The 26,953-nt window shown below is 36.4% G+C and overlaps 1 protein-coding gene across 5 annotated transcripts in view; it reads left to right on the top strand.

Annotated features, from left to right (window-relative positions):
* Positions 1–26,953, top strand: part of RBM27 (RNA binding motif protein 27) — a 77,563-nt gene that overhangs the window by 37,457 nt on the left and 13,153 nt on the right. For 2 of the 5 annotated variants that reach the window (XM_046000306.1, XM_046000305.1), the window contains exons 9-19: positions 2,691–2,855; positions 4,523–4,672; positions 7,891–8,035; positions 8,684–8,837; positions 11,582–11,878; positions 13,361–13,501; positions 19,377–19,496; positions 20,422–20,496; positions 20,639–20,803; positions 22,051–22,155; positions 22,272–22,463. In XM_046000306.1, the coding sequence (XP_045856262.1) occupies positions 2,691–2,855; positions 4,523–4,672; positions 7,891–8,035; positions 8,684–8,837; positions 11,582–11,878; positions 13,361–13,501; positions 19,377–19,496; positions 20,422–20,496; positions 20,639–20,803; positions 22,051–22,155; positions 22,272–22,463 (1,709 nt within the window). The remainder of the gene's footprint in view (positions 1–2,690; positions 2,856–4,522; positions 4,673–7,890; positions 8,036–8,683; positions 8,838–11,581; positions 11,879–13,360; positions 13,502–19,376; positions 19,497–20,421; positions 20,497–20,638; positions 20,804–22,050; positions 22,156–22,271; positions 22,464–26,953) is intronic. The other 3 variants (XM_046000309.1, XM_046000308.1, XM_046000307.1) reach the window with 2 other exon arrangements.

Genomic DNA, 26,953 nt, shown 5'->3' with positions numbered 1-26,953 from the left:
TTTTATGATGTACATAATGTGGAGTTTTTTCCTTTGCTGTAAATATTGATCAGTGTGTACAGGTGTTTTCATTCTGATTCATCCACTTTAAAAGTTGCTCATGGTTTCAGCAGCCATTTATGACCACTGCTTAGATATGTTGTTTCATTAGGGGTTAAAAAGTGTGATTCTAATTCTGTAATTTCTTGTACGTTTATTGACTGGCATTCTACAAAGTGAAACTCAGTAGTGTTAACCAATTGGTAACTTGAAATGCAGTTTTTATAGGAAAGACGGGATAAATACTTGTTTCATTTGTCAGTTTTCAGAATAATGACCTGCTTTCCTAGTATCTTCCAAAAGGAATCATTATGAACTCATGGATTTTTTAAATTTAAATTTTAATTTTTTAAAAAGATTTTATTTCTGTGAAAGAGAAAGAGAGAGAGAGAGCATTGACGGGGGCTGGGGTAGTCAGAGGGAGAAGCAGGCTCCCCTCTAAGCAGGGAAATGATGTGGGACTCCATCCTGGGACTCAAGGATCATGACCTGAGCCAAAGGCAGTCGCTTAACCAACTGAGCTACCCAGGAGCCCAAACTAATGGATTTTTTTTTTTTCAAACTCATGGATTTTTAATATATTTAATATGTTTCACCCCATTGCATCCTTTTTGGTGTTCACATTGTTTCATCTTTGACCATGGGAGCCTCTTCATGTTGGCTCCTACAGATTTTTTTTTTTTTAAGATTTTATTTATTTATTTGACAGAGAGAGATCACAAGTAGGCAGAGAGGCAGGCAGAGAGAGAGGGAGAAGCAGTCTCCCTGCTGAGCAGAGAGCCCGATGCGGGGCTTGATCCCAGGACCCTGAGATCATGACCGGAGCTGAAGGCAGTGGCTTAACCAACTGTGCCACCCAGGCGCCCCCAGATTTTTGGTTTTTGACACATCTAGTGTTTGATAGTTGTCTTCCTTCTGGAAGCACAAGGTATATATATATATGATGGTATACCAGGTTCATCTTAATTTTCTGGCCAGACTTAGAATCAGCCTCTTATCTAAGGAAGCTTTTTGTTTTTTTTTGTTTTTTTTTTTTTAAGATTTTTTATTTATTTATTTGACAGAGAGAGAGATCACAATTAGGCAGAGAGGCAGGCAGAGAGAGAGGAGGATGCAGGCTCCCCGCGGAGCAGAGAGCCCGATGCGGGGCTCGATCCCAGGACCCTGAGATCATGACCTGAGCTGAAGGCAGCGGCCCAATCCACTGAGCCACCCAGGCGCCCCAAGCTTTTTGTTTTTAAAATAGTATTTATAGTGTTGTTGAAGAATGTCAGGCTTCATTTGAATAAACAGCCTTCTTCCTGAAATGAAATTCATGTTGTCATACATGTTAAAAGGACATTGTGCATATTAGCCTTTAACTTTTCAGTTCTCATATGGACTGAGAATGCACTTCCCCATTTTTCTCTCTAGTATACTCCTTAATTCTATAAGAAATTCTGCTAATAGGTCATTCTTACAATTGTTTTTAGATTGTTGATCTGTTAGATTGTTTTTGTAACGAAATGATTGAAAGAGACTTTTTAAATGTAAATATTGAAAGAATTGGTGCTAAGTGCAGTTTTGTGATCTGCTATACAGTATGATTTGTTACTTGCCCCTTTGCTTCGTGTGTAGAAGGATGGTAAAATTTAGTACCTCTGTTTCCCTTCTACATTTCCTATGAAGTCAGGGTTGCTTTGTGGCTTGTTCTGTTAAAGTTTATTAAAAATCTTTTGGAAATTTTTAACTTTTAAGGACATTGATTGGGGGTAAAAAAAACTTCTAAATTTGTTTTATTTTATCTTTTGCCACATTGTGAGTGTATGACTCTAAGTATAAAGTACTGAGTAAATATTGTAAATAGGTCTCTTGAGAAGAAAACTGCTCCTTGATACTTCTTTTTAAATCCTGTTGTATCAAATTTGACTTCATTGTGTCAGACATTCTTCCATTAATAAATGTGAGCACTAAATGTCCTTTCTTTCAAAAAGTGATTCCTAATATCTGAGGTAATTTCATATATACACTGCTTGGTCTGTGTATCTGGGGTTTTGACCTTTTTTTCTTTGTACTTGTTACCCATCTGCTAAGGGGTAACAAGTTTTCACTATATTGTTTAGTTTTTTTCTTTTGAATGTTTCTTATTCTCTGTGAGGGTATGTTGTGTGTGTGTGTGTGTGTTTAATTTCTTTATTGATCTTTTTTCTGCTGTCAGATGTGGGAGTATGTTTTGTGTGAACCTGAAATTATGTGAGTTTGAGGAGAAGAGTTTTTGTTTTTATGGGTATGACAGTCTTCCCAACTACATGTTTTGTTGGATATAAGTCTCTACCGTCTCAGGGTTTCAGGGCACCTTTGTTTGATAGTGTGTTTTGGTTGACTGTTTAGTTTTGGGTATGGTTAGCACATAGTTACTCACTTTAGATTACAAAAGATGGAGATTATGCAGTCATACTATCTAATTCTTGCTCTTTCTTTATACCTCAGTGCATCCCAGCCAATTGTATGTCTTTTTCTTGAGTTAGGAAGAATCTCAGTAATACCTTTCTCGACTGCCGTTCCCATGGATGTACTTTCTCTGTTCTTGGCTGAGGTCTCAGGAAGTACAGCATTACCTGAGAAGCTTGTGACTCTCATTCCCAGCTGCCCTCCTATTCTTTCCTCTGTAGGACAGCCCATGTACTCTCGTGAACATGGTGCTGCTGCATCTGAGCGACTTCAGTTGGGGACACCGCCTCCTCTGTTGGCAGCTCGTTTGGTGCCACCTCGAAACCTCATGGGATCCTCCATTGGGTACCATACCTCAGTCTCCAGCCCCACCCCTCTGGTCCCAGGTAAGCTTTGCTACAAATGGCCATCCACCTCTCTGATCTTTTGTACCACAGCTTGCCAGCCTTAGTGGTGACTGGCCTACTGATCTGCTGTCACCAATTCCCATTAAACCTCTTAGGTAGTTTTCTTTCCTGTTCCTTTGCTTCTTTGATTTGTCCCTAGTGGTTGCTAGATGATGAGGCCTCCTATGTGTCTGTTACCTCTGGTGTCCTCTATATTGAGTTTTAGTGCCTCAGGAACAAAAGTCATGCTAGTTCTTTGAACTAATTTCTAATCCAGTAAATAGGAAGAGGCTATCTAGTTTAATATTTTCTAATCAGTTTTACATTTCAAGAAAAACTCAGTTAATTTTTTAAAAAACAAAACAAAAACAAACATCTGATTTCTTGTTGATCAAGGGTGAACATCTTTTTTTCCCCCTCTGCTCCATGTATGGACTGGATGTGTATGTGTATAATGTAGTGATTTCTTGAAAACTCTTTGCTCTACCTACATGTACATGTTGAAGACCTACGTGGAGTGCTTCATGGGTATCTCATGAGGTTTTTAACATATCTCCTTTTGCCTTTTGATCTCCGTTCATAATTGACTTAAGGAGTTTGAACTTTCTAGGAGTTCTATATATTATCGGGAATTAGAGAACAAGGTCATTTGATTATGTAACTTCTTTAAAACTATCTGCATCTGTAGGAAATTTAACTTAGGAGATCTTCTGTCAAGACTACCAAATGGTAACTGAAAACTTTTTTTAATAATAATTTGCCGATCTTCTGCTTTGAATCATAGAAATGATTGGCCATTAATAAGGATCTGAATGTCTCTTACCGTGTAGCTGAAACTTCCTATGAATGCCATAGAGAATTTTTCAACTAAGAAAATTTAAAAAAAGGTGCAGGAACTTCTAAAGAACAGTAGGGAAATCCAGTGTCTTCACTTAATCTTACCTGTTCTTTGATTTTATGTAGGATGAAGAGGATATATACTATTTAGAGATTAACACTGAGAATTTCTTTAACACTAACAAAATATTATTTAGCATTAGAATTGTAAAAATTAAGTATTTAGTTTTAGAGAAAACAAAGGGAACATGATAAAGGTGGCATTGATGTGGTGGTAGGGAGTAGGATCGTGATTACTTTTAGACATACAAAATTCATCTTACTTATTTAGCTGTTTGAAAGAAAGCATTTGAAATGTTCTGTGTATGAAACCAGCTATTGTATTTGCATTTTAAAGTGTAGATAACCAAATTAGCAGATTGTGTTTTTTACCCCTAATTAAAAGAGTACCTAGAAATTGGTGAGACATGATAACTGAGGAAACCCAACCAGTCCTTTATATATGGTGTTTTTATATGTGCATGCTTCTCTTAGAGATGTTCATTGATGTTAGGATTAGGTGATTAATATAAGGATAAAAATGAATAGGTAAATAAATGGAACTCTCTCCATAGTCAAGAATGGATCTCTGTATCTGTGTTTTGGGACAGGAGCATTTTCAATTCTTTCACTTCTAACAGGTATATCTATATACTGTAATTCAGATATGTATGTATAGGTTGATATATTTGCTGAAGAAAAATACCATTTTTTGCAGTTGTTAATTTTATTAATGAGAAATTAACTTCTCTCTGATTTGTTATGTGTTTTGTTGTTTTGTTTTCCCACAGATACGTATGAACCAGATGGTTATAATCCAGAAGCTCCTAGTATTACCAGTTCTGGTAGATCTCAGTACAGACAGTTCTTTTCGAGAACACAGACACAGCGCCCAAACCTGATTGGCCTAACATCTGGAGATATGGATGCAAATCCAAGAGGTGAGACTGCCTCATATTTACTTTGATGCTGTTGTTACACAGGAGTTCAGTATAGCATTCAGACCTTACTAAAGTCCGGAGTTACGTATACATTGTCTTTTTGAAGAGTGGTATATAATCATATCAGATAAATGTGTTTGAATAACTGTATCTCCAAATTTTATTCTTTTTTTTTTTTTTTTTTTTTTTTAGATTTTATTTATTTATTTGACAGATAGAGATCACAAGTAGGGAGAGAGGCAGGCAGAGAGAGAGAGAAAGGAGGAAGCAGGGTCCCTGCCAAGCAGAGAGCCCGATGCGGGACTCGATCCCAGGACCCCGAGATCATGACCTGAGCTGAAGGCAGCAGCTTAAACCACTGAGCCACCCTGGCGCCCCTCCAAATTTTATTCTAAAGCTATAATTAGAATATATTTATTTTAAAATAAAAGTAATACTCACATTTTTTAATTGCTATTTTTGTAGACCTTTAGGCTGTTGTAGCTGTTTACTGGACACCGTGTTAAATATTAGGTAAAGAAAGATGAAATGACATGGTCCCTTGTCCTACTTTGTATCCTGTGAGCTGTGCTTCACACTAATAACTGAGAATCTGAAACACTGCAGTAAAATCATGATTTGGGGCGCCTGGGTGGCTCAGTGGGTTAAGCCGCTGCCTTCGGCTTAGGTCATGATCTCAAGGTCCTGGGATTGAGTCCCACATCGGGCTCTCTGCTCAGCAGGGAGCCTGCTTCCCTCTCTCTCTCTCTGTGCCTGCCACTCTGCCTACTTGTGATCTCTCTCTGTCAAATAAATAAATAAAATCTTAAAAAAAAAAAAAGTTAAAAAAAATTATGATTTGATGTTTTTTAGTATTTATGATTACAACCCTATGTCTGACCTTTGCAAAGAATAGTCGCAAACCTTTAAAGACTAAATGCAAAAAAAATAAAGATAAATGCAAGTATTTACCTTAAATATGGGTTGATGTCCTTTCTCCTTCCCTCAAAAAGGGTAGGCTAGAAAGTTTAATGACATTCCAGTTCTTCTTACTTGTATAGTTTGATTTGTAATATTTAATTTGAATTTGAATGACTGGCCATGGGTCATCCTAACAGTATTTTTTTGATTTAATTATATGGTTATCCATTTTCCTGTTCTTACCTTCTTTCCTATTTTGCTTTTATTGACTTTTCTTTAGTGCATTAATATCAGTGTTACCACTGCAGACTAACGGTTTTGTGTTAGGATGAAGCAAAATGCTTTTATATGTATTAATATCTTTTATTCCTTTCCTATAACTCCTTGAAAAATGGTACTATATTTATTCTCTTTTTATAGATAAAGACACTGAGGGTTAGAGAGGTTAAAGATCTTGCCTGAGGTTACACAGCTATTAATGACTGAACTGGAACTTGAACCCAGGCGTATCTAATGAATAATGTGCTTTTTACCTTCTTGCTATAATGCATAAATTATTACCAGATTACTTGAAATTAGTGGGAAGATCATATCCTCAGAAATTCATGTTTTCCTTTTGCCAGTAGTCTGGTCTTTGTGCGCATTCATGTATAGTAATTCATGGATAATCTCACTCAGATAGAAGTCTTGTGGTTTTTGTCCTGGGTCCTGGGATCAAGCCCTGCATCCAGCTCCCTGGTTGGCAGGAAGCCTGCTTCTTTATCTCCCACTCCCCTTGCTTGTGTTCTCTCTCTCGCTGTGTTTCTCTGTCAAATAAATTAAAAAAAAAAAAATCCAGATATTTTAGTTGTAAATATCGTGAATGAAATATACCAGTTTATACTATTGGCTTTGGATTTTCCTCCCAACTTTTGAGTTTGAGAACTTTTAAACCTATAAAAAATAAAGAAATACAATAAACATCCGAATACCTTCGCTTAGGTTCACCATTTGTTATGTATAGTCACCTTTGGGTGTGAGTGCTTGTTTGTATACATGCACATTCTTCTCTTTCTTCTTCCCTTCTCCCTTCACTTTTTTCCCTTCAACTACTTGAAAGTGTATTGTAGAGATCGAGCACTTTGGAGCCTTTATTTTACATCCAAGAGTAAGGTGTAGTCCTATATAAGCATAGTATCTTTGCTATACTTAAGAAAATCATAATTCCATAGTAATATCCTTTCTGAGTGATTCAACATTTTGTTAAATCGCATAAGAACACAAATAATTTCACTATATTTATGGTGCTAAATCCTTTGATTGCTTGCCTGAGATGATAAATATTAGATCCGTCCTTTATAGTGTAATCATTTGTGGAGTGGGACTTTGGTACCACATATATATCTTGCTTTCAGGGTATCTGAGTGGCTCAGTCAGTTCTGCTGGAATTCAAATTCAGGTCTTTGACTCCAAAGCTTGTATTCTTTCTTCTAAATGATGTGCTTCTAGGTGGCTCAGTCATTAAGTGTCTGCCTTCAGCTCAGGTCATGATCCCAGGGTTCTGGGATCCAGGCCCATATCCAGCTCCCTGCTCACCCAGGTGGCTGGGAGTCTGCTTCTCCCTCTCCTCTGCCCCTCCCCCTTGCTTGTGCTCCATGTGTGCGTGCATGTGCGCATGCACATGCTCTCTCTTTCTCTCAAATAAATTCTTAAAAAATTTTTTCTAAAAAAGAAATCTTGTTCTCTAACAGTCTTTCAGTGGATTTTTTTTTTTTTTGCATTCGTTGAGGATCCTTGCCTGAATCTTTTTATTTTTATTTTTACTTATTTATTTATTTATGTAAAAGATTTTATTTATTTATTTGACAGAGATCACAAGTAGGCAGAGAGACAGGGAGAGGGAGGAGGAAGCAGGCTCCCCCGCTGAGCAGAGAGCCTGATGTGGGGCTCTATCCCAGGACTCTGGGATCATGATGTGAGCCAAAGGCAGAGAGGCTTTAACCCACTGAGCCACCCAGGCGCCCCCCCCCCCCTTTTTAAAAAGATTTTATTTATTTGACAGAGATCACAAGTAGACAGACAGGCGGAAAGAGGAGGACTGAATCAGTTTTTACACTGGAGTTACCAATGACTTTTTAAACTTGGATATTGTATTTTTAACAGAGGAGAAAAAAGGAGGCCATTGATATTTTTTCTTGCTGTTAAGCATTTCTGAAAAGGAAACAGTAGTTGGGTACTATTCACTGTGCTTTTTAAACTTTTAAGCTAAATATTTTAATCATTTGAAATTCCCCCAAATACTGTGCATTGTTAATAATGTTAATTTTTGTTTCCAACAGCTGCTAACATTGTCATCCAGACTGAACCACCAGTTCCTGTTTCAATTAATAGCAACATAACCAGAGTAGTTCTTGAACCAGATAGCCGAAAAAGAGCTATAAGTGGTTTGGAAGGGCCGCTCACAAAGAAACCTTGGCTGGGAAAGTAAGATAATTTGCTACTTAGTAACATCTACTTGGTGTTTTTGTTATTTTTGTGTGCATTAGTACATTTGTAAAACTAAGAGTTGTCATTAATCAATGAGACTATGTGTCTCAAAAGTTAGGGTTCCCAGAGATATCATTAGAACATCTTAAAAATGGAAGAGCTAACAGAATATTAATAATAGATACTAGTAATTTGTATTGGCTACATATAGGTCTTGCCCAGTATTAAGAATTATCGAGACATTGAAGTGAATAGAAAAGACGAAAAACTTAGGTATTTTTGTGGAAGCTGTAAAACACTTCATAAAAGAATGATATTCTTTCCTTGCTTAAACGTTAGACTCCTTGGTAATTGTGATGGATCTTTTTAGCATATAATTTTAAATCTCATTTGGGCCTCTTTTATTTTGTGATCTTTTGCCATTCAGTCTTCTTTCTTTCTCTCTACCTGTTCCGTTCCTGTGTAACAAGGAAGATACGAAAATCATTTAGTAATTTCTGAAGAACATTAAGTAATTTCCCAAGAATATAAGAATGTCTTCCAGATGATGCTTTAATACATATAAACTTGAATTATTTGTTGACCGTTTTCGTGGCTAGGCATAAGGTGGGGGAATTAATCAAGATCTGTTAATACTCTTTTCAGGCAAGGGAATAACAGTCAGAGTAAACCAGGATTCTTGAGAAAGAATCAGTATACAAACACCAAATTAGAAGTCAAGAAAATCCCTCAGGAATTGAACAACATTACCAAGCTCAATGAACACTTCAGCAAATTTGGAACTATTGTAAACATCCAGGTAAATGTGGCTAGGTTGGTGACAGAATTTATGTGGTTTTATGCATTTTTGAAATATTCTTGTCAGTTCACTTTGCTTAAATGAGCCAGTAATTAGTGTGATTATCTCTGCTGAGTGTTTTAAGCTCCACTGTATAGCACTTAACCCGACTTCACAATGAAATTGTTAAGCTGAATTTGTGTTTTTTTAATGCATTTGTTTCTTATCCACAACTTCTTCCTGAAAGACACAGAGGCTAGTTGGTGTATTTTTGTTCATAGTGCTATTCCTAGACAAATGACTTTTTATTTTTTTATTTTTTTAAAAAGATTTTTATTTATTTATTTGATAGAGAGAGATCACAAGTAGTCAGAGAGGCAGGCAGAGAGTGGGGGGTGGGGAAGCAGGCTCCCTGCTGAGCAGAGAGCCCGATTCGGGACTCGATCCCAGGACCCTGGGATCATGACCTGAGCCGAAGGCAGAGGCTTAACACACTGAGCCACCCAGGTGCCTGACAAATGACTTTTTAATCTGCTTTATTAGTATTCTAATTAGGTAGGTGAGATTTTTGTTAATTTCTAAGATTGTAATTTTGTCTATTGAATGACTCTTACGTTGTAGTGAAATACTAATTTGTTAAGGATGGTTCTACTGTTTTAAGAATTTTTGGCAGTGTAACATGTTGTCTAATATCTCTTAAATAGTAGCTTTTGTATTCTGTCTCCAATTTATGAATTTGTGGTTGAGTGTTATGCTGTAATTGAGAGTACTTGAAGGCCTCATTAATTTTGCGTTTCAGTCACCCCTGTTGATTAAATGTTGTCATCAAACCAAAATGTGATTTGTATAATGGAGTTTAAAAAATAGTATTAGGAAATTTGATATTTCAAAGAACTCAAATCTTTTTGAAAGAATTTTTTTTTTTTTTTGGAGATTTTTTAAGCAGTTTTTTGGTCCCTGAATGTAGTACATGTTTAGTTCTGTAGATGATTTGGAAATACGTTAAACAAAAGTGAAAAAAAATCACCTCAATCTTATAACAATTACTAATATTTTAATGAAAAGACATAGTGTTTGTTTATATGGAAGAACACACACATGCACATATACACATGTTGTCTTTTTAAAAATACACACTTTAAGAATACATACCAAATGTCTCTGACTACCTTTTATCTCTTACATGTTTCCTAGATCATGATTGTTCATAGCATTTAGAAAAATAAGATGTAGTTTGGTAAATGAGTCTTGTCTGGTTTCCATTAACACATACCACAGACTATGTGGCTTAAACAATAAAAACTTACTTGGGGGGAAGTCCATAATCAAGATGCTGGCCAATTTGGTTCCTGATGAGATTCTCTTTCTGCTTTGCAGATGGCCACTTTCTTGCTGTGTCCTTGAATTGTGGAAGGGGAGAGAGATCTCTTTCTCTTTCTATAAGGCTTCTAGTACCATCTGATTAGGGCCCCACTATTACGATTTTTAACTTTAATTCCTTCCTCAAAGCCCTATCTCCAAATGTAGTCGTACTGTGGGGGCTTAGGATTTCAACATAAGAATTTAGGAGGTGGATCATAAATCAGTCCCTAGCAATAGTCTGTAATTTATTTACTATTTTTCGTTTTTGGGAATTTCTGTTTTTGTTGCTTTATATAAAAACAGTGCTGTGGTGAGCCTCCTTGTCGCTGAATCTTCATTATTTTTTTATGATGCATTGCTGAATTAAAGGGAATTTTAAGACTTTTTATTTGCGCTGCCAAATTATTCTCCAAAAGGGTTGTGCCAATTGATACTCCTAAATGGACTGTATGAGGCCTCATCAGTACTGTAATATGGATCCATTAAAATTTTTTTAGCCAGTTTTGTAAGTGAAAAATTATACTTGTTTTAATTTGCTTTTCTTAAATAGGTTTCTAATTTGTATAGATCTTTTGCAGTTTGTTGTTGGTTTTTTTTTTTTTTTTTTTTTGGATATGCCTATTGTCTTTGCCCATTTTTTATGAAGGCATTTATAGTACTGCTTTTCTAAGCCACAGCTTGTCATATATATTAAAAATACTTTTTCTGTTCATCATTTAGTTTAGGGCATATTTGGATTTTAAAATTCTATGTGGTAGACTCTACTATTCTTTGTCTTCATGGATTCTACTTTTATAGAAATGCATAGATTTTCCAAACATTCAGATTATACCTATACCCACCTTTTTTTCTTTTGTTTTTATCAGGTTTTTTGTTTATTATTGTAAAATAGTTTCTTTTTCTGGAGTTTATTTGAATGTAAGATATCCAGAAGGGATCTAACAATTTTTCCCCAAGTGGTTAGGTAACATTATTAGGATTATTTGGTGAATAATATTCTTTTATGTATAATCTTGGAAAATGTGCATGTTATCTTTTAGAGGGATGGAGAACTTTATTTAGAAAGCATTCAGAGTGGATTTCAGCAGGGTGTTCTCTACTTTTTTTTTTTTAATATTTTAAAAATTTTTTTGAGACAGAGAGAGAACACAAGCAGGAGGAGAAGCAGAAAGAGAGAGAGAGAGAGAGAGAAGTAGTTTCTCCGCTGAGCAGGAAGCCTGATGTAGGACTTGATCCCTGGACTCTGGGATCATGACCTGAGCTAAAGGCAGATGCTTAACCACCTGAGCCACCCAGGCACCCCTCTTCTCTACTTTTGAATTATTTATCAGTAATTTACTTGAATTTAACTGTTTGTTAATTTCTGTGGGGGTTTTTTATTGATGCTTTTTTTTTTCTTACAGGTTGCTTTTAAGGGAGATCCAGAAGCAGCCCTCATCCAGTATCTTACCAATGAGGAGGCCAGGAAAGCCATTTCCAGCACTGAAGCAGTTCTAAACAACCGATTCATTCGAGTTCTGTGGCATAGAGAAAATAACGAGCAGCCAGCACTACAGTCTCCAACACAGCTACTCCTGCAGCAACAGCAAACACTTAGTCACCTGTCACAGCAGCACCATCATCTGCCACAGCACCTTCATCAGCAGCAGGTGCTGGTGGCCCAGTCTCCTCCCTCAACAGTACATGGGGGTATCCAGAAGGTAATTCTTTGATTCACAGAGAATGACAGTCCCATCCTGATCTAGATCATTGTTTCTCAGTTTGGGTCCTTAGGTCATCTACATTAAAGCCACTCAGTTTTATCTGCAGACAGCAGCATCTCATCTCCTCAGAACTTATTAGACATGCATTTTCTTGGACCTCACCCTGCCTTATTCAGTCAGAATCACTATGGTTGGTGCCTAAGCAAGCTCCAGATGATTTTTAGGAACCGTGAAGTTTGATAAGTGTTCTTCTACTAGTGTTAATTACCTGGGTACAAATTCCTGGGCCTGATCTCCCCAGACTTACAGAGTCAGTCTCCAGGTATGAGGCCCATAAATCTACATGTTTAAAGAAATATGCTTAGTGATTCTTCTCAACACTAAAATGTAGTAACTGTCCACTACCAAACAACTTTGGATCTAGAACTTTTGCTTTGTTTTGTGTTACAATCAGTCATCCTTGTACCCACTCTTCTGTCTTAATTTTTCCATTTAGAAAACTCTTTTATTTTTATTTTTTTGAAAGATTTTATTTATTTATTTGACAGACAGATCACAAGTAGGCAGAGAGGCAGGCAGAGAGAGAGAGAGGAGGAAGCAGGCTCCCTGCTGAGCAGAGAGCCCGATGTGGGACTCGATCCCAGGACCCTGAGATCATGACCTGAGCCGAAGGCAGAGGCTTTAACCCACTGAGCCACCCAGGCGCCCCTAGAAAACTCTTTTAAAAAGCCCTTAAAACTTTCTAGAACTGAAACGTAAGCTCCAAGAAAATGGGGATTTTTGTCTGTTTTACTCCTTCTGTCTTCCATGCCTGAAACAAGGCCTGGCACATATTGTTTGATAGACTTGAATGACTAGATGAAGGAAGGAAAGAACAAACTACTCTGCAGTAGAGCCATTCCAATATTGATGATAATGATAAACCTTTTCCTAGTGTTCTCTTGTTTCAGTTAAATGCATTCAGATTTTTGAAAAGGAATTCTTATCATACATAGTCTTCATTCATCATCCTTTTTATTTGCTCCTAAACCTGGATTTCTTTTGTCTCTCTCCCACTTCATGTTAGAGCTCAAAGGCAAGTGCTTCCCCTGGATGTTGGCCACATGGTGTATTAAAGTGATACTGTCACCTTTGTGATCTATTAGACCCAGTTCTGTTATTGTTAAAAGCTACCATTAGTTAAAACTCCCAAATCCCTGAAAGGGAACATTGAAAAAATCATCAGAAATTTTTATCTGTATGAGCATATATACATATATGCATGCATTTTGGTATGACATTTTTCAGACATCCATAGAAGTATGGATAATGGCAATCATTTCTATATTTACCACTTAAAAAATAAAACCTGTGGGTAATTGAAGCACCCTCCCTTCTCATTTCCTTATTTTCTTCCCCATGGTAATCACTATCCTGAATTTGTATTATTCCTGGGCATTTTAAAAACTTTGACCACATATGTAATTATTTTGTGTGCAGATGATGAGTAAACCACAGACATCGGGCGCCTATGTTCTTAACAAAGTTCCTGTTAAGCATCGTCTTGGACATGCAAGTGGTAACCAGACTGATGCATCACACTTACTGAGTCAGTCAGGTGGTGCTGGAGAGGATTGCCAGGTCTGTATTTCTGTGCTTCTCAGATTATTTAAAGCTGTTTAGTGACAGAGAGAAATTAAGACATTGACTTTCATCCAGATTTGTAATGTCTTGTTTCTTCAGTCAAGGTAAATGTGAGAGCTAACCTGAGTATGGCAGGTAGACTTCTCTAATTTCCGTGATTATGCTAGAAATGGGTAGTTAAATTTTTTTTCCTACTCAAAGTGCAGTAGGAATTTGAGAATTTTAACCACTTATTAATAGGGAGATGTCTTTCTTAGCTCGTTTCTTTTCCTCTTTAAATAAGAACATAATGAAGAAGATTCTGTTGTAATCGGAAGTCAAACTTTGGAATATATTTTAAGAAGTTTCTTTGCTTTAGGAATATATCTGTATGGTGACTTTCCACAATGGTGATTATTTCGAAGAGGGCCTGAAAAATTCTGAAAAAGAACAAAGGCGTACTAGCACTAGCCCTAATAGATGTTAAAAAATATTATGAAGTCTGTATAACCAAGTCAGTAGATACTGGCACATGGATAGACTAAGAGAACAGAATAAAAGACAAAAACAGTATCTTAGGCCAGTGGGGAAAATACGGACTTTTTGATTGATGGTATTTGGGTAACTGGATAGCCATATAGAAAAGATAAAATTAGATCGATTTTTAAGTTACATAATAAGCTAGGATAATTTCCAAGAAGATCTGATATTTAGATGCCGATGGAAATGCCATGAAAGCAAATTTGGTAGTGTCTGGCAAAATTATGTATACATTTATTCTAAATCAGTAATCTTCTTCCTCAGAATGTATGCTTGTTTTGTTCCATTTTACTCTTCTTTTTACCTAGTACATGCTGATGATCACCTCATGGTTCATATGAAGATACTCCTCCTTCCATTGGAAATTTGTTTTGGAACCATGTAAATGGTGAATGCAGTTTTAAAATAAAATGAAAAAATTCATCTCTAAAATTAAAAAGAAAAGACAAATTGACTAATGTTTACATAAAAGGCTTTAAAACACAGTTACTTGACTATATATTCATGTGAGATAAACCCTGAGGACAAAAAGCAATTAAAAAAAATTTATTTATTTGAGAGAGAGAGCGCTTATGCACGAGTGTATATGAGCACATTGGGGGCATGGACAGAGAAAAGGAGAGGGAAACCCAAGCAGACTGTGCACTGAGCTTAGAGCCTGTCCATGACCCTAAGATTACAACTTGAGCTGAAACCAAGAGTTGGAAACTTAACCAACTGTACCACCCAGACCCCCCACAAAAAGCAATTTTAAAAAGTATATTTTTAAAAAGATTTTATTTATTTATTTGACAGACAGATCACAAGTAGGCAGAGAGGCAGGTAAAAAGAGGGGGGAAGCAGGCTCCCCGCTGAGCAGAGAGCCCGATGCGGGGCCTGATCCCAGGACCCTGAGATCATGACCTGAGCTGAAGGCAGAGGCTTTAACCCACTGAGCCACCCAGGTGCCCCTGCAGAGTATTTTTTAACAATCATGTTGTTGGCCATGTTGATATTCTGAAGCTGGTTTGTGAGCATTGTAGGGTAAATCAAATGAATTACATTGTTGTCACTGACAACTGAGATTTTTAATGTGGTTGAAAAGAAGTATATGGTAGATGAGGTTAAGTAAAAACCTGTAGTCCTGCTTTGAACTGAAACTATGGTTGATCCTTGAACAACTTGGATTTGAATTGTGTGTGCCAGGTCCGCCTGAACATGGAACTTTATTATTTACTTACCTATATACTTGTCTATCTGTTTATGGTTTTATTTAAATTATGTTAGTTAACATGTAGTTTATTATTAATTTGGGGGTAGAATTTAGTGATTCATTAGTTGCGTAGAAGATCCAGGGCTCATTACATCAAGTGCCCTTCTTAATGCCCATCACCCTGTTACCCCACCCCTCACCTCCCTCCCCTCCAGCCACCCTCAGTTGTTCTCTGTAGTTAAGAGTCTCTCCCTTGTTTTTTTATTTTATCTTATTTATTTATTTGACAGAGAGAGATCACATGTAGGCAGAGAGGCAGGCAGAGAGAAGGGGAAGCAGACTTCTCGCTGAGCAGAGATCCCTGACATGGGGCTCAATCCCAGGCTCAGTCTGGGATCATGACCTGAGCCAAAGGCAGAGGCTAAACCCACTGAGGCACCCAGATGATTTACCTCCTTCTTCGTTTTTATAATATTTTATTTTCCCTTCACTTCCATTATGTTCACATATGAGTAAAATCATATGGTATTTATCTTTCTCTGACTTATATTTTGCTTAGCATAATACATTCTAGTTCTATCTCATTGTTTCAAATGACAAAATTTCATTCTTTTTTTTTAAGAATTCTTTTCTGCCACACAATTATGTTTTTAAATTTATTCAGATAAGTTTATTTTATTTTATTTGAAGATTTTATTATTTGAGAGAGAGGGAGAACACGAGAAGGGAGGAGAGGAAGATGTAGGCTCCCTGCCGGTTAAGGAGCCCAATGGGTGGCTCAATCCCAGGATCCTGAGATCATGGCCTAAGCCTTTAAATGCTTAGCCAACTGAACCAACCAGGTGTCCCATAAGATTTCATTCTTTTTGATGGCTGTGTATACACACACACAGACACACATGCCCCCCACATCTTTATCTGTTCATCTATTGATGGACGTCTGGGCTCTTTTAAACATAAATTTTTGAAATAATTACAGAAAAGACTGTAAATGTATTTTCTCTTACAATTTTCTAAATGTTTTCTGTAATTTATTATCATAAGAATACAGTATGTAACATACAAAGTGTGTGTTAATTGACTGTTCATGTTATCAAGCCTTCTGGTCAACAGTAGGCTATTAAGTTTTTGGGGGAGTCAGAAGTTAAATATGTGGGTTTTTGGCTGTGGGGTGGGGCGTCAGCACCCCTTAACTCCTGAGTTATTCAAAGATCAACTGTATTGATACAAATTCAGATACTGTTTTATCTTAAAAAACAAGCAATAAAAAACTCTAGAACATTGCTTAATTCCGCTCACTGAAAAGATCTGGAAATAATAATCATTCCAAGGTAATAACCCCCTGCCCCCTCCCAAGCACTCAGAGCCAGGGGTTTTTTAAGAAACGGCTATCCCCAGATCTGGGGCTGACAGTATTCTAGAAGATCCTAGAATATTTTATCCATCCAGAAAATGAAGTTTTGAGAGATTTCTAGAATCCTGTCAAAGAATGAGAAATTGTCACAAAGGCTATAGATCTGCTCACTGATTTAAAGGACATTCATAGGATAGCAGAACGTCTTACCAGAGTATTATAGTAATTCCGTGATGAATACTGATGAGTGGCATGCTTTCTTTAACAATCTGCAAGAAAAAGAGACAGGAAATGAAACAGTTTTAAAGGAGACTTAAAAGAGATATAACCAGTGTCAGTCGATGGACCTTAATGGGAAAAAATGTTTAGAAAATTATAATACAGTCTTAGGATTTGAATATTTAATCATATTAAGGAGTTACTGTCTTTTAAGAGTGATGTTGGTATTGTGGTTATGTTTAAAAAAGAGGTCCTTATTTTTTAATGATACAACTGAAATATTTACAGATAAAACAGTGTGGTGTTTCGGTATGAATGTGGAGTTGGGGATTTAAGTAAAACAGGATTATAATAGTCTCCCCTTACCTGCAGGGGATACTTTCCAAGACCCCAGTGGATGCCTGACACTAGAAAGTACCAAACCCTAATGTTTTTTCTGTATATCTCTACCCATAATAAAGTTTAATATATAAATTAGGCACAGTGAAATGAATAACAATGATAATAAGGTGGAACAATTATCACAGTATACTTTAATAAAAGAGAGGTTGCTCTCAAAATATTGTACTATACTAGTACTTGTTCGTGTGATGGTGTGAGGTGATAAAATGCCTATATGTTGAGGTAAAGTGGGGTGAATGATACAGGCATTGTGATGTAGTGTTAGGCTATTGGTGACCTTCTGATGAGTCAGAGGGTTTCCAGACTACAGTTGACCTCATGTAACTGAAAGCATGGAAAGCCTAACTGTGAATAAGGGGAAACTACTGTATTTTATGTCCTGGTAATTGGTGGTGCTTAGTGAAGGATACATCAAATTGGTAACACAACTCTTTTTGTTTCAAAAATTCCATTATAAAAAGATACCAAAACAAAGACAGTTACAGATTTGGAAGTCAGACAGCCCTGATTGACTTGACCTGCCTCTTACTGGTGTATTAGATAACTCCGGAACATTGGTTTCCTTTTCAATAAATTGAGTTGCTGTGGGGATTGAAAATTTTCATGTTAAAACCTGGTCATGTTTTCAATAAACTGAGTTGCTATGGGAATTGAAAAGTTTCGTGTTAGTAAAGCATGGAAGGGAAGTGTTTAATACATATTACAGTGCTTAATTGGAGGTGTTGCCATTTTTTTTTTTTTTTAAGATTTTATTTATTCACTTGACAGAGAGAGACCACAAGTAGGCAGAGAGGCTGGCAGAGAGAGAGAGGGGGAAGCAGGCTCCCTGCCAAGCAGAGAGCCCGATGCGGGGCTCGATTCCAGGACCCTGAGATCACGGCTTAACCCACTGAGCCACCCAGGCGCCCCGGAGGTGTTGCCATTTTTATTTTAATAAATAATAACATGAATTTCAGCTACGTAGGGTTCCTGCAGTACTTCAGAGACTCTTGTATAGTTAAAGTAGCTCAATTTTGAGGATAGTTGACTATTGTATGATTGAGAGAAGTTTTGTATATGGTTATAAATAGTTAATGATATTATTTACACAGTCTAAGTTTCTGTGAATTTCTCAATATTATATTCTTTGTCCCTTATATCATATATTCAATTAATAATAAATAATACTTAATAACAACAGTTAACTCTTGAGAGAAGTATGAGGGAGAGAAGTTTTGTATATGGTTATGAATATTTAATGATATTTACACAATTGAAGTTTCTGTGAATTTCTTGATATTCTTTGTCCCTTGTATATTTAATTAATAATTAATAATAAGAGGAGCGTATGTTATGAAAGACTTGAACCAGAAAGATTGTACTATACCATGTAGTTCTGTGCCTTAAGGGAAGACTAACTGGACAGTGGTCTGTTCAGAAGGGGAAAGGAATCTAAATACCAAAACTGGCACAGTAGAGATGACCACTACTTTGCTCAGATCTGTGAACTACTTGTCTTATATTTGATTATAAATTCATGTAGCATTTTATTAAATATATTATGTTTACAAAGTACTTTAATCCTGTGTTAGGTGATTTGGAGGAGGGTTTAAGGAAACAGGAGTGATTCTGTGATTAGATGTCTTAATTAGTCTTAACCTAGATGGAGGGAAAACTAGAATGAGGCTAAAGCTATAATTGGTAAAGAAGCTGCAGTCATTCCTATTAGGTTAGAGAGATCTTTATTTGTTTTTATTTAGTTAGTATTCCTCTTTTTTGTGTCGGTTCAGTCATGATTGTGGAGTGGTCTTCTTTTTGTCTTGACCCATCCTGGTCCCAAGAATGGCCTTGTTGGAGGTTGATACTCTGTGAAATTATTTTTGTTTAACAGGACATTAAGGCCTCACTCAGAGTAGTTGGCCAGCTCCTAGATAATAAGGGACTGCAGTTCTTTTTCTCTCAATTAAAAAAATATAAGGAGAAGAGGAATAATGTGATTGCATCCCAAAGCACGTTATTGCTAAAATTAATTTTTGTTTTTATATTTGAGTGACAGTTGAATTTATGTATACATAAAAAACTCATAAGTGAAGTTTTTAAATGTAAAAAAGTTTTAACTCCTAAAAAAAACAAATACATGCAGTCTTTCTAAAAAATTACTTGAAAGCATTTCTAAAATTTAATTTAATTATATTTGTGTTTCATAGATATTTTCAGCTCCAGGCCATCCAAAAATGATTTACAGCTCCTCAAACTTAAAGACACCTTCAAAACTTTGTTCAGGGTCTAAATCTCATGATGTTCAAGAAGTTCTTAAAAAGAAGCAGGTAACAGCCTTGATTCTAATTTCCTTAAAGAGGAAATGACCCGTTGAATTCCTAAGTGATTATGTTAACACATTTGAATAGTTTATGTTGTTATGGAACTACATTAAAATGTTTATTTAGCTGCTTCTGGATGTAGTATACATTTGAAAAAAAGAGACAAAAAAATATTTTGCTGTTGCCTTTCACTGGCTACATGAATCACAAGGAAAGAATTCTTTCCATATAGAAATAAAGAACACTGAGTTGTCCTGTTTTGTTTTTTTCCTCCAAGGTAAAGAAGCAGTTTTATTTCATTATTTCCTGTTTTAATTCCTCTCTTGCTTTGTAAGTTAGAAAATATTTCACATAATGTAAAACATTTATGTAGTTGTTACTCATATGACTCAGTTCTGAGTTGCATTATCTTTTTAGATGTTAAACTTGTATGAGTTTTTCAAATAAAATAGATATTAATATGTATTGTCCCAGTGTAATTGGAGATTTGATTAACAGAGAGGGGTGAGAGGCAATTTTTTCCTGGCAAAGATCCATAGAATTTGCTATGATTTCTGTCCTCTAGCTTCATCTCACATTTTTTAAACTTTAAACTTGGAAAATAAAGATTGGCTTTTTACATTGGCAGATGAAAACAGATTTTGTTTTTCTTCATAAATACATTCACATTTTTCAAGTGAATGTAAATGTCATAGATACAGTCTTCGGCATTTTAAATATTTTTTCAAGTACAGTTTAAATATAAACTCTCATACAGAAAATGTATTTAAAGGTTTCATTTCTGGTTTTAGCTGTTTTTTGATTAGGAGCAAAATTTTTCTTGAACAGCATAGGGATGACCCAGAAGAATTGAGTTGGTCTTTTATCAGATGTATGCAAGTGTTGGCAAATTTTGTTACCCATTACTGATTTTTTTAATCTTTTCGTATAGGAAGCATTGAAGCTACAACAAGACATGAGGAAAAAGAGGCAAGAAGTGCTAGAAAAACAAATAGAATGCCAGAAGGTGAGACGAGCTCATTATTTGCCTGCTGGAATTGATGGATACAATGGATTTTACAGAGATATCCCTCATAGTAAAATTTATAAACATTACTTATATTAAAATTTACTAAGCATAGTTTTACCTTTTTCTGTTTATTTTACAGATGCTAATATCTAAGCTAGAAAAGAACAAAAACATGAAACCAGAAGAGAGAGCAAATATAATGAAGACTTTGAAAGAGCTTGGTGAAAAGATCTCACAGTTGAAAGATGAATTAAAAACATCTTCTGCAGTCTCCACACCATCTAAAGTAAAGACAAAAACAGAGGTATCTATTTGTATTTTCCATTCAGCATAGTACTGTTGAATATCTGTTACATGCTTGGCTCTTTGAAAATACACTGGAAGCCTTAGGTAGCTCATAGTCTAATGGGGAGACAATTAGAGTGACAGTTGTTTTTTTTTTAATGTTTCTGTATATCTGTGTACTCTCTTTAAAAGAGGTGCTAATACCCTCTTTAAACAAAGATGTGTTTTTTAACTGGATTTTTGGCTCCCTTTCCTGAAGATGAAATTGCTAGAGTGATGGCAAGAAAAAAGTGTGTTTTCCTGTTACATGTATTGTTTTTCTAATATTATAGTACAGTGGAACTATCTTTTTTAATATTCAAAAGGTATCATCGGCTTTATATGGGTAAAAATGTGGTATTCTGTTGAAAAGATTAATCAGAAGTTCTAGATCCATGTAAGTCTTATTTTGTTAATTGCCATTTGTTTCCTTACCCTAGGAGAATACTTGCTGTACACAGTGGTTCCATTATACCACGTCCCTGAGTGGAATTTTAGATTTATTTCTGGCCCTTTAGGAACTCGGAATAAAAAATTTATTAGATATATAGAATGCAAATTTTTATGTACAATATTATAATGGATTTGAAGTTGTGGCTCTTTATTACTGGAAGGATATAAAGTATTTCATCAACATTGTTTTGAAAAAAATACAATAAAATATTTTTATTGAAATGTCCCCCAATTATAGAAGGAACAAATACACATTTAAAAAATTAGAGAGTATATGTAGGGGGGGAAGAAATTCTCTCACAGTCACTCCATCTAAAGACAGATAGTTTGTCCCTCCTACCAAAAAGAGAATGGCAATAGTTGTAGGGTTCAAATCTGAAAGCATTATGTAGCTATTATTTATGTTTGTATCATTAATGAGTATTTCCTGTGTAATCTATTTTGCCTGACTGTGGCTCATTTATGACTCTTTACTATTAGAAAATTATTCTCAGCTCCCTCTTCTCAGCTGACTGTTTCCAAGGTCTGAATTTTAGGCCATCTTAAGCAGTAATACTGCTTATTATTTTTTACTGGTATCAGTATACTCTCTGTGTGTGTTTTTGTACAGTTAACCTTCCCTAAAACACTCAGGTTTATTCCATCCTCTTATTCTCATTTTGCCAAAAGAGATGTGTCATCCTGTAAGTATAATATTCTGAATAAGATCTTAGACGTTATCTAACAAATACATTTTTTTCAACAAATACATTTTTACTCTCAATTTTTCCAAAGGCTCAGAAAGAACTATTAGATACTGAACTGGACCTTCACAAGAGGCTATCCTCAGGAGAAGACACAACAGAGTTACGGAAAAAACTCAGTCAGTTACAGGTTGAGGTGAGATTTAAGAGGAGTTACCCACTACGTTTAACACCTCAGATAATACTTTTTTCTTCCTCTGTTTTCCAAGGTTCAGTCTGACAATGTGTATTCTACCTTTTGTTGTTATTCAGGCTGCACGATTAGGTATTTTACCTGTGGGTCGAGGAAAGACCATGTCCTCTCAAGGTCGAGGAAGAGGCAGAGGCCGTGGAGGAAGAGGAAGGGGCTCACTGAATCACATGGTGGTGGACCACCGCCCTAAAGCACTGTCAGTTGGGGGATTCATTGAGGAGGAAAAAGATGAATTACTTCAGCATTTCTCAGTAAGTTTTAAAGTAGACAGATGCTAACTCTCCAAGCACTGTATTCAGCATTTTCTTGCTGCCTTCTGTATAAATGTCAGGTGTTTAATAGATTAGAAAAGCAAGTTGTAAAAAAAAATGGGTATTAGCAAATTCTTATTAATATATTTAAAGGTCAAGAAGCAGCTCATGCTTTGTAATTCCATAATGCTCCACATAAATGTGTTTGTACTGACAGGTTTGTTCCCAAGCAAATATTTGATTTTTTTTTTATGGTTATTACATGGTTTAGCAGGTGTTTATAATCAATAAGTGAAAATAGCCTGGGATGAAGGCAGAATTCAAGGGAGGAATTTATTAGAATAAGAGACATGTATCGCTATATTTTGTATATAGTGGCAAACACTTTTAGATAAACATGTATACAGAGATTTGTTACAGGTGACTGTCTTTACTTTGCTCCTTTAACTGAGTATATTCTCTTTCCACTCATTCATTTAATATACTGACTGCTACTTGTACTAGAACATTTTCATATATGATCTCATTTAATCTTCAATAACTGTATAAAGTGCATGTGAAATTCTATGTGTACAGATGAGAAAATGAAAGTTTAAAACTTAAGAGTAGGGACAGCTGGGTGGCTCAGTTGTTAAGCGTGTGCCTTCAGTTCAGGTCATGATCCTAGGGTTCTAGGATCCAGCCTGGCGTCAGGCTCCCTGCTGAGTGGGAAGCCTGCTTCTCCCACCTCACTCCTCCTGCTTGTGTTCTCTCTGTGTGTGTCTCTCTGTCAAAAAAATAAATAAAATCTTTTTTTAAAAAAATCTGTCTTTAAAAATAAATAAATAAATAAAACTTAAGAGTAAACCAGCCAAGATCATACAGTTAGTAAGTGGTTTTTGCCTGGTAGAACCAAGATAAAAATACACACAGTTGACTTAACATCTGGAATCCCTGTTCCTCAAACAACTTTTTTGAGAGAAAACATTTTCAGTCCTGTTTATTTTTATTTTATTTTTATTTTTTTAAAGAGTGAGCGACTGAGCCTGAGTTGTGGGGAGGGACAGAGGGGAAGAGAGAATCTCAAGCAGACTCTGCACCCAGTTCCCTGCCCCATGAAGGGCTTGATCCCAGGACCCTGAGATCATGACCTGAGCTGAAATCTGTAGAGTTCGACTCTAAGCCGACTGAGGGCTGCCCCCATTTTCAGCCCTATTATGTGTTCAAGATAGTGAAGGAAGTCTTAAACAGCAAGACCTCACACTCTGTTTCTTATTAGTATGATGCCCCTTAATCTCTTCTCACCCTGATGTTTAGAGAATAGTGGGTTGTTAAAGTGTCCAGATTTGAGAGCTATGTTGGCAGCATTCTGTTCATTCCTTTTTTTTTTAATAAGATTTTTATTTATTTATTTGACTGAGAGAGATATCACAAGTAGGCAGAGAGGCAGCTGGTGGTGGTGGGGAAGAGGCTCCCTTGCAGGGAGCCTAATGCGGGGCTCAATCCCAGGACCCTGATATCATGACCTGAGCCTAAGGCAGAGGCTTTAACCCACTAAGCCACCCAGGCTCCCCCATTCTGTTCATTCTTGAGCCAGTTTCTTTCACCAGCCTGACATATATATATATATATATTTTTTTTTTTTTAATTTTTTTTTTTTGGGTAAACTGAGAGACTAGCTTTAAAGTGACTTCTTGAGGAGTAAAATATGGAGAGGAGAGCTACCCATGTGCAGGGTATTCTTGGGGAGCTGGGAGAATGTGATTTTTTCTTTTGATGTTGAGTGTATAAAATTATCTTCTTGCCAAATACATTGGGCACTTAAACCCATTATGAGCTCTGGTGTGGCAGTACTGAAGCAAAGCAGAATTGTTTTAAATTCGAATTTGCAGAGTTCCAGTTACAAAAACATGTTATCTTTGTTAGGTAGGAGGCTGTGTGTTGTATCTTGAGGGTCTCTGGAGACTATGTAGATGTTTAAGGTTTAGCCCAGAACTCATGTTCACATGTATCTCTTTTTTTCTCATAAGTAGGATCATTCTAGAGCATCTGATAACCAATTTTCATGTATACATATATTTGATAAGTCTGAAATGAAGGCATTTGATTTGTGGAAAGGGGCATGTCCCAGCATTTGGGGAAGGAGCAAACAAAGCAGTGCAGATGAGGTAACTTTGAGGAGATATTGCTATCAAATTTATTGGGGTTTTTGCTTTTTTGTTGTTGTTGTTTTTGTTTTGTTTTTTAAAGATTTATTTATTTATTTATTTGGCAGAGAGAGACAGAGAGAGAACACAAGCATGGGGAGAGGGAGAAGCAGGCTTCCTGCTGAGCAAGGAGCCTGATGTGGGCCTCCATCCTAGGACCCTGGGATCATGACCTGAGCCGAAGGCAGCCGTTAACGACTGTGCCACCCTTGCCATCAGTTTTGATGGTGTTTTGTTGTTTGTTTGTTTTAATAGGGCGCTATTAGACAGTCTTGAGTGCTAGAAACATACCCTAGTAATGGATAATTGGGCAGTGTACTATGTTTTCTTTGAAGGAACTACAGAAATTTGTATGCCTAGACAGTATTATAAATAGATTAAGCAAACATATATATGCCTAGATGGTATTGTAAATAGATTTAGTAAACTTCTTTGAGGTATTTTATATCCCACAAAGGCAAAGGTAAAATGGATATTTTCAGTATTCTTTTATTGTCCTTAATGATTGTGAAAGGATCATGGATGAACCATACCTGTATGAAAAGATGGTGGATGGGTTCAGTGAAGCTCTTTTGCAGTATGAGGACCTAATTCTCTAATCCTTCAGTTTATTCTTTTATCCAGTAATCTGCTTCTAAGAATTTATCATAAGGGAATTATGGTTGTATACAAATAAGAGCAATAAGGGTGCTTAGTATAGTACTAAGTGAAAAGGGAACGATCTAAATTCTCAGTGGCATTTTGCTGCTATTGAAAACTTGTTTTTAAAGAATAATGCTACGAGAAAATTCTCAGGATTGACTTTTAGGTTAAAAAAAAGTGGGATGTGGGACGCCTGAGTGGCTCAGTGGGTTAAGCCTCTGCTTTCGGCTCAGGTCTTGATCTCAGGGTCCTGGGATCGAGCTCCGCATCGGGCTCTCTGCTCAGCAGGGAGCCTGCTTCCTCCTCTCTCTGCTTGCCTCTCTGCCTACTTGTGATCTCTGTCAAATAAATAAAATTAAAAAAAAAAAAATGGAATACAAGATTATCCATAAACTTGGAATGAAAGTCCATTAAATTTATATTTCTAGGTTGGCAGAATTCAAGTTGGTTTTTCATTGTTTTCTTTCTGAGGACCTATTTTATTTGCTTTCCAAATGAACATATATTACTTTTTAAATCAGACTTCTTAATATCACATTCATGTTTAGGGTGAAATATTAGTGTTGTTTTCTTAAAAGATTTTATTTATTTATTTGAAGCAGAGAGAGCAAGCACACACAAGTAGGGGCAGAGGGTGAGAAAGAAACAGACTCCCCGCTGAGCAGGGAGCTGTCACAGGGCTTGATCCCAGGACCCTGGGATCATGACCTGAGATGAAGGCAGAGGCTTAACTGACTGAGCCACCCAGTCACCCCAATATTAGTATTTTTTAAAAGATTTTAATTCATTTATTTGAGAGAGAGAGAGAGCGAGCAAACAAGATAGCGACTGAGCGTGAGTCGAGGGGAGTAGCAGAGGGAGAGGGAGAAGCAGACTCCCCACTGAGCAGGGAGCCTGATGCAGGGCTTGATCCTAGGACCCTGGGATCATAAGGCAGGTGCTTAACCGACTGAGCCACCCAGACACCCCATGTTTGTGTTTTTATACGGTTTATTTTAAAACCAAATTAGAGGAGATGTGTTAATGTTGGGCTCTTAGATCCCAGGTGCTTATATTTTTAAAAAAATGTGTAAATTAAAGTATATACATATTTAAAATACATAATCTATTTAATATACAATGAGAACTATATATAACATTAAGCATGTTATATATAAATATTTTAAAGAATTTATGAGAGCGAATGCAGGTGTGCATGTGCATGGAGAAGGACAGAAAGGGAGAGAAGGAGAATCTGAAGCAGATTCCTCACTAGTACGGAGCCCAGCTTGGGGCTTGATCCCATGATGATCCCATGACCAGGAGACTGTGACCTAAGCTGAAACCAGGAGTCAGATGGTTAACCAACTGAGCCACCCAGGTGCCCCACATATAAATATTTTAATAGCATATATCAGAGGTCAGCCGACTTTCTCTGTAAAGGACCAGTTAGTAAATATTTTAGTTTTTTGTGGGCTATATACAGTCTCTCTCAGGTTTTCTTTTGCCTCTTCCTTCATCTGCTCCTTCTCTCTTTTTCTTTTCTTTTTTTAATCAAAATTTTTTTTTTATTTAAGTAATCTCTGCACCCAATATGGGGCTCAAACTCAGGACTCTGAGATCAAGAGTCACATGCTCTTCCACCTGAACCAGCCAGGTGGTGTTCCTTTTCTTTTTAAGATT

This window comes from Meles meles, chromosome 3 (assembly GCF_922984935.1).
Source record: "Meles meles chromosome 3, mMelMel3.1 paternal haplotype, whole genome shotgun sequence".
Classification (NCBI taxonomy): Eukaryota; Metazoa; Chordata; class Mammalia; order Carnivora; family Mustelidae; genus Meles; species Meles meles.
Note: the sequence above shows the minus strand (reverse complement) of the source record. Positions and strands in the feature narration are given on the sequence as shown.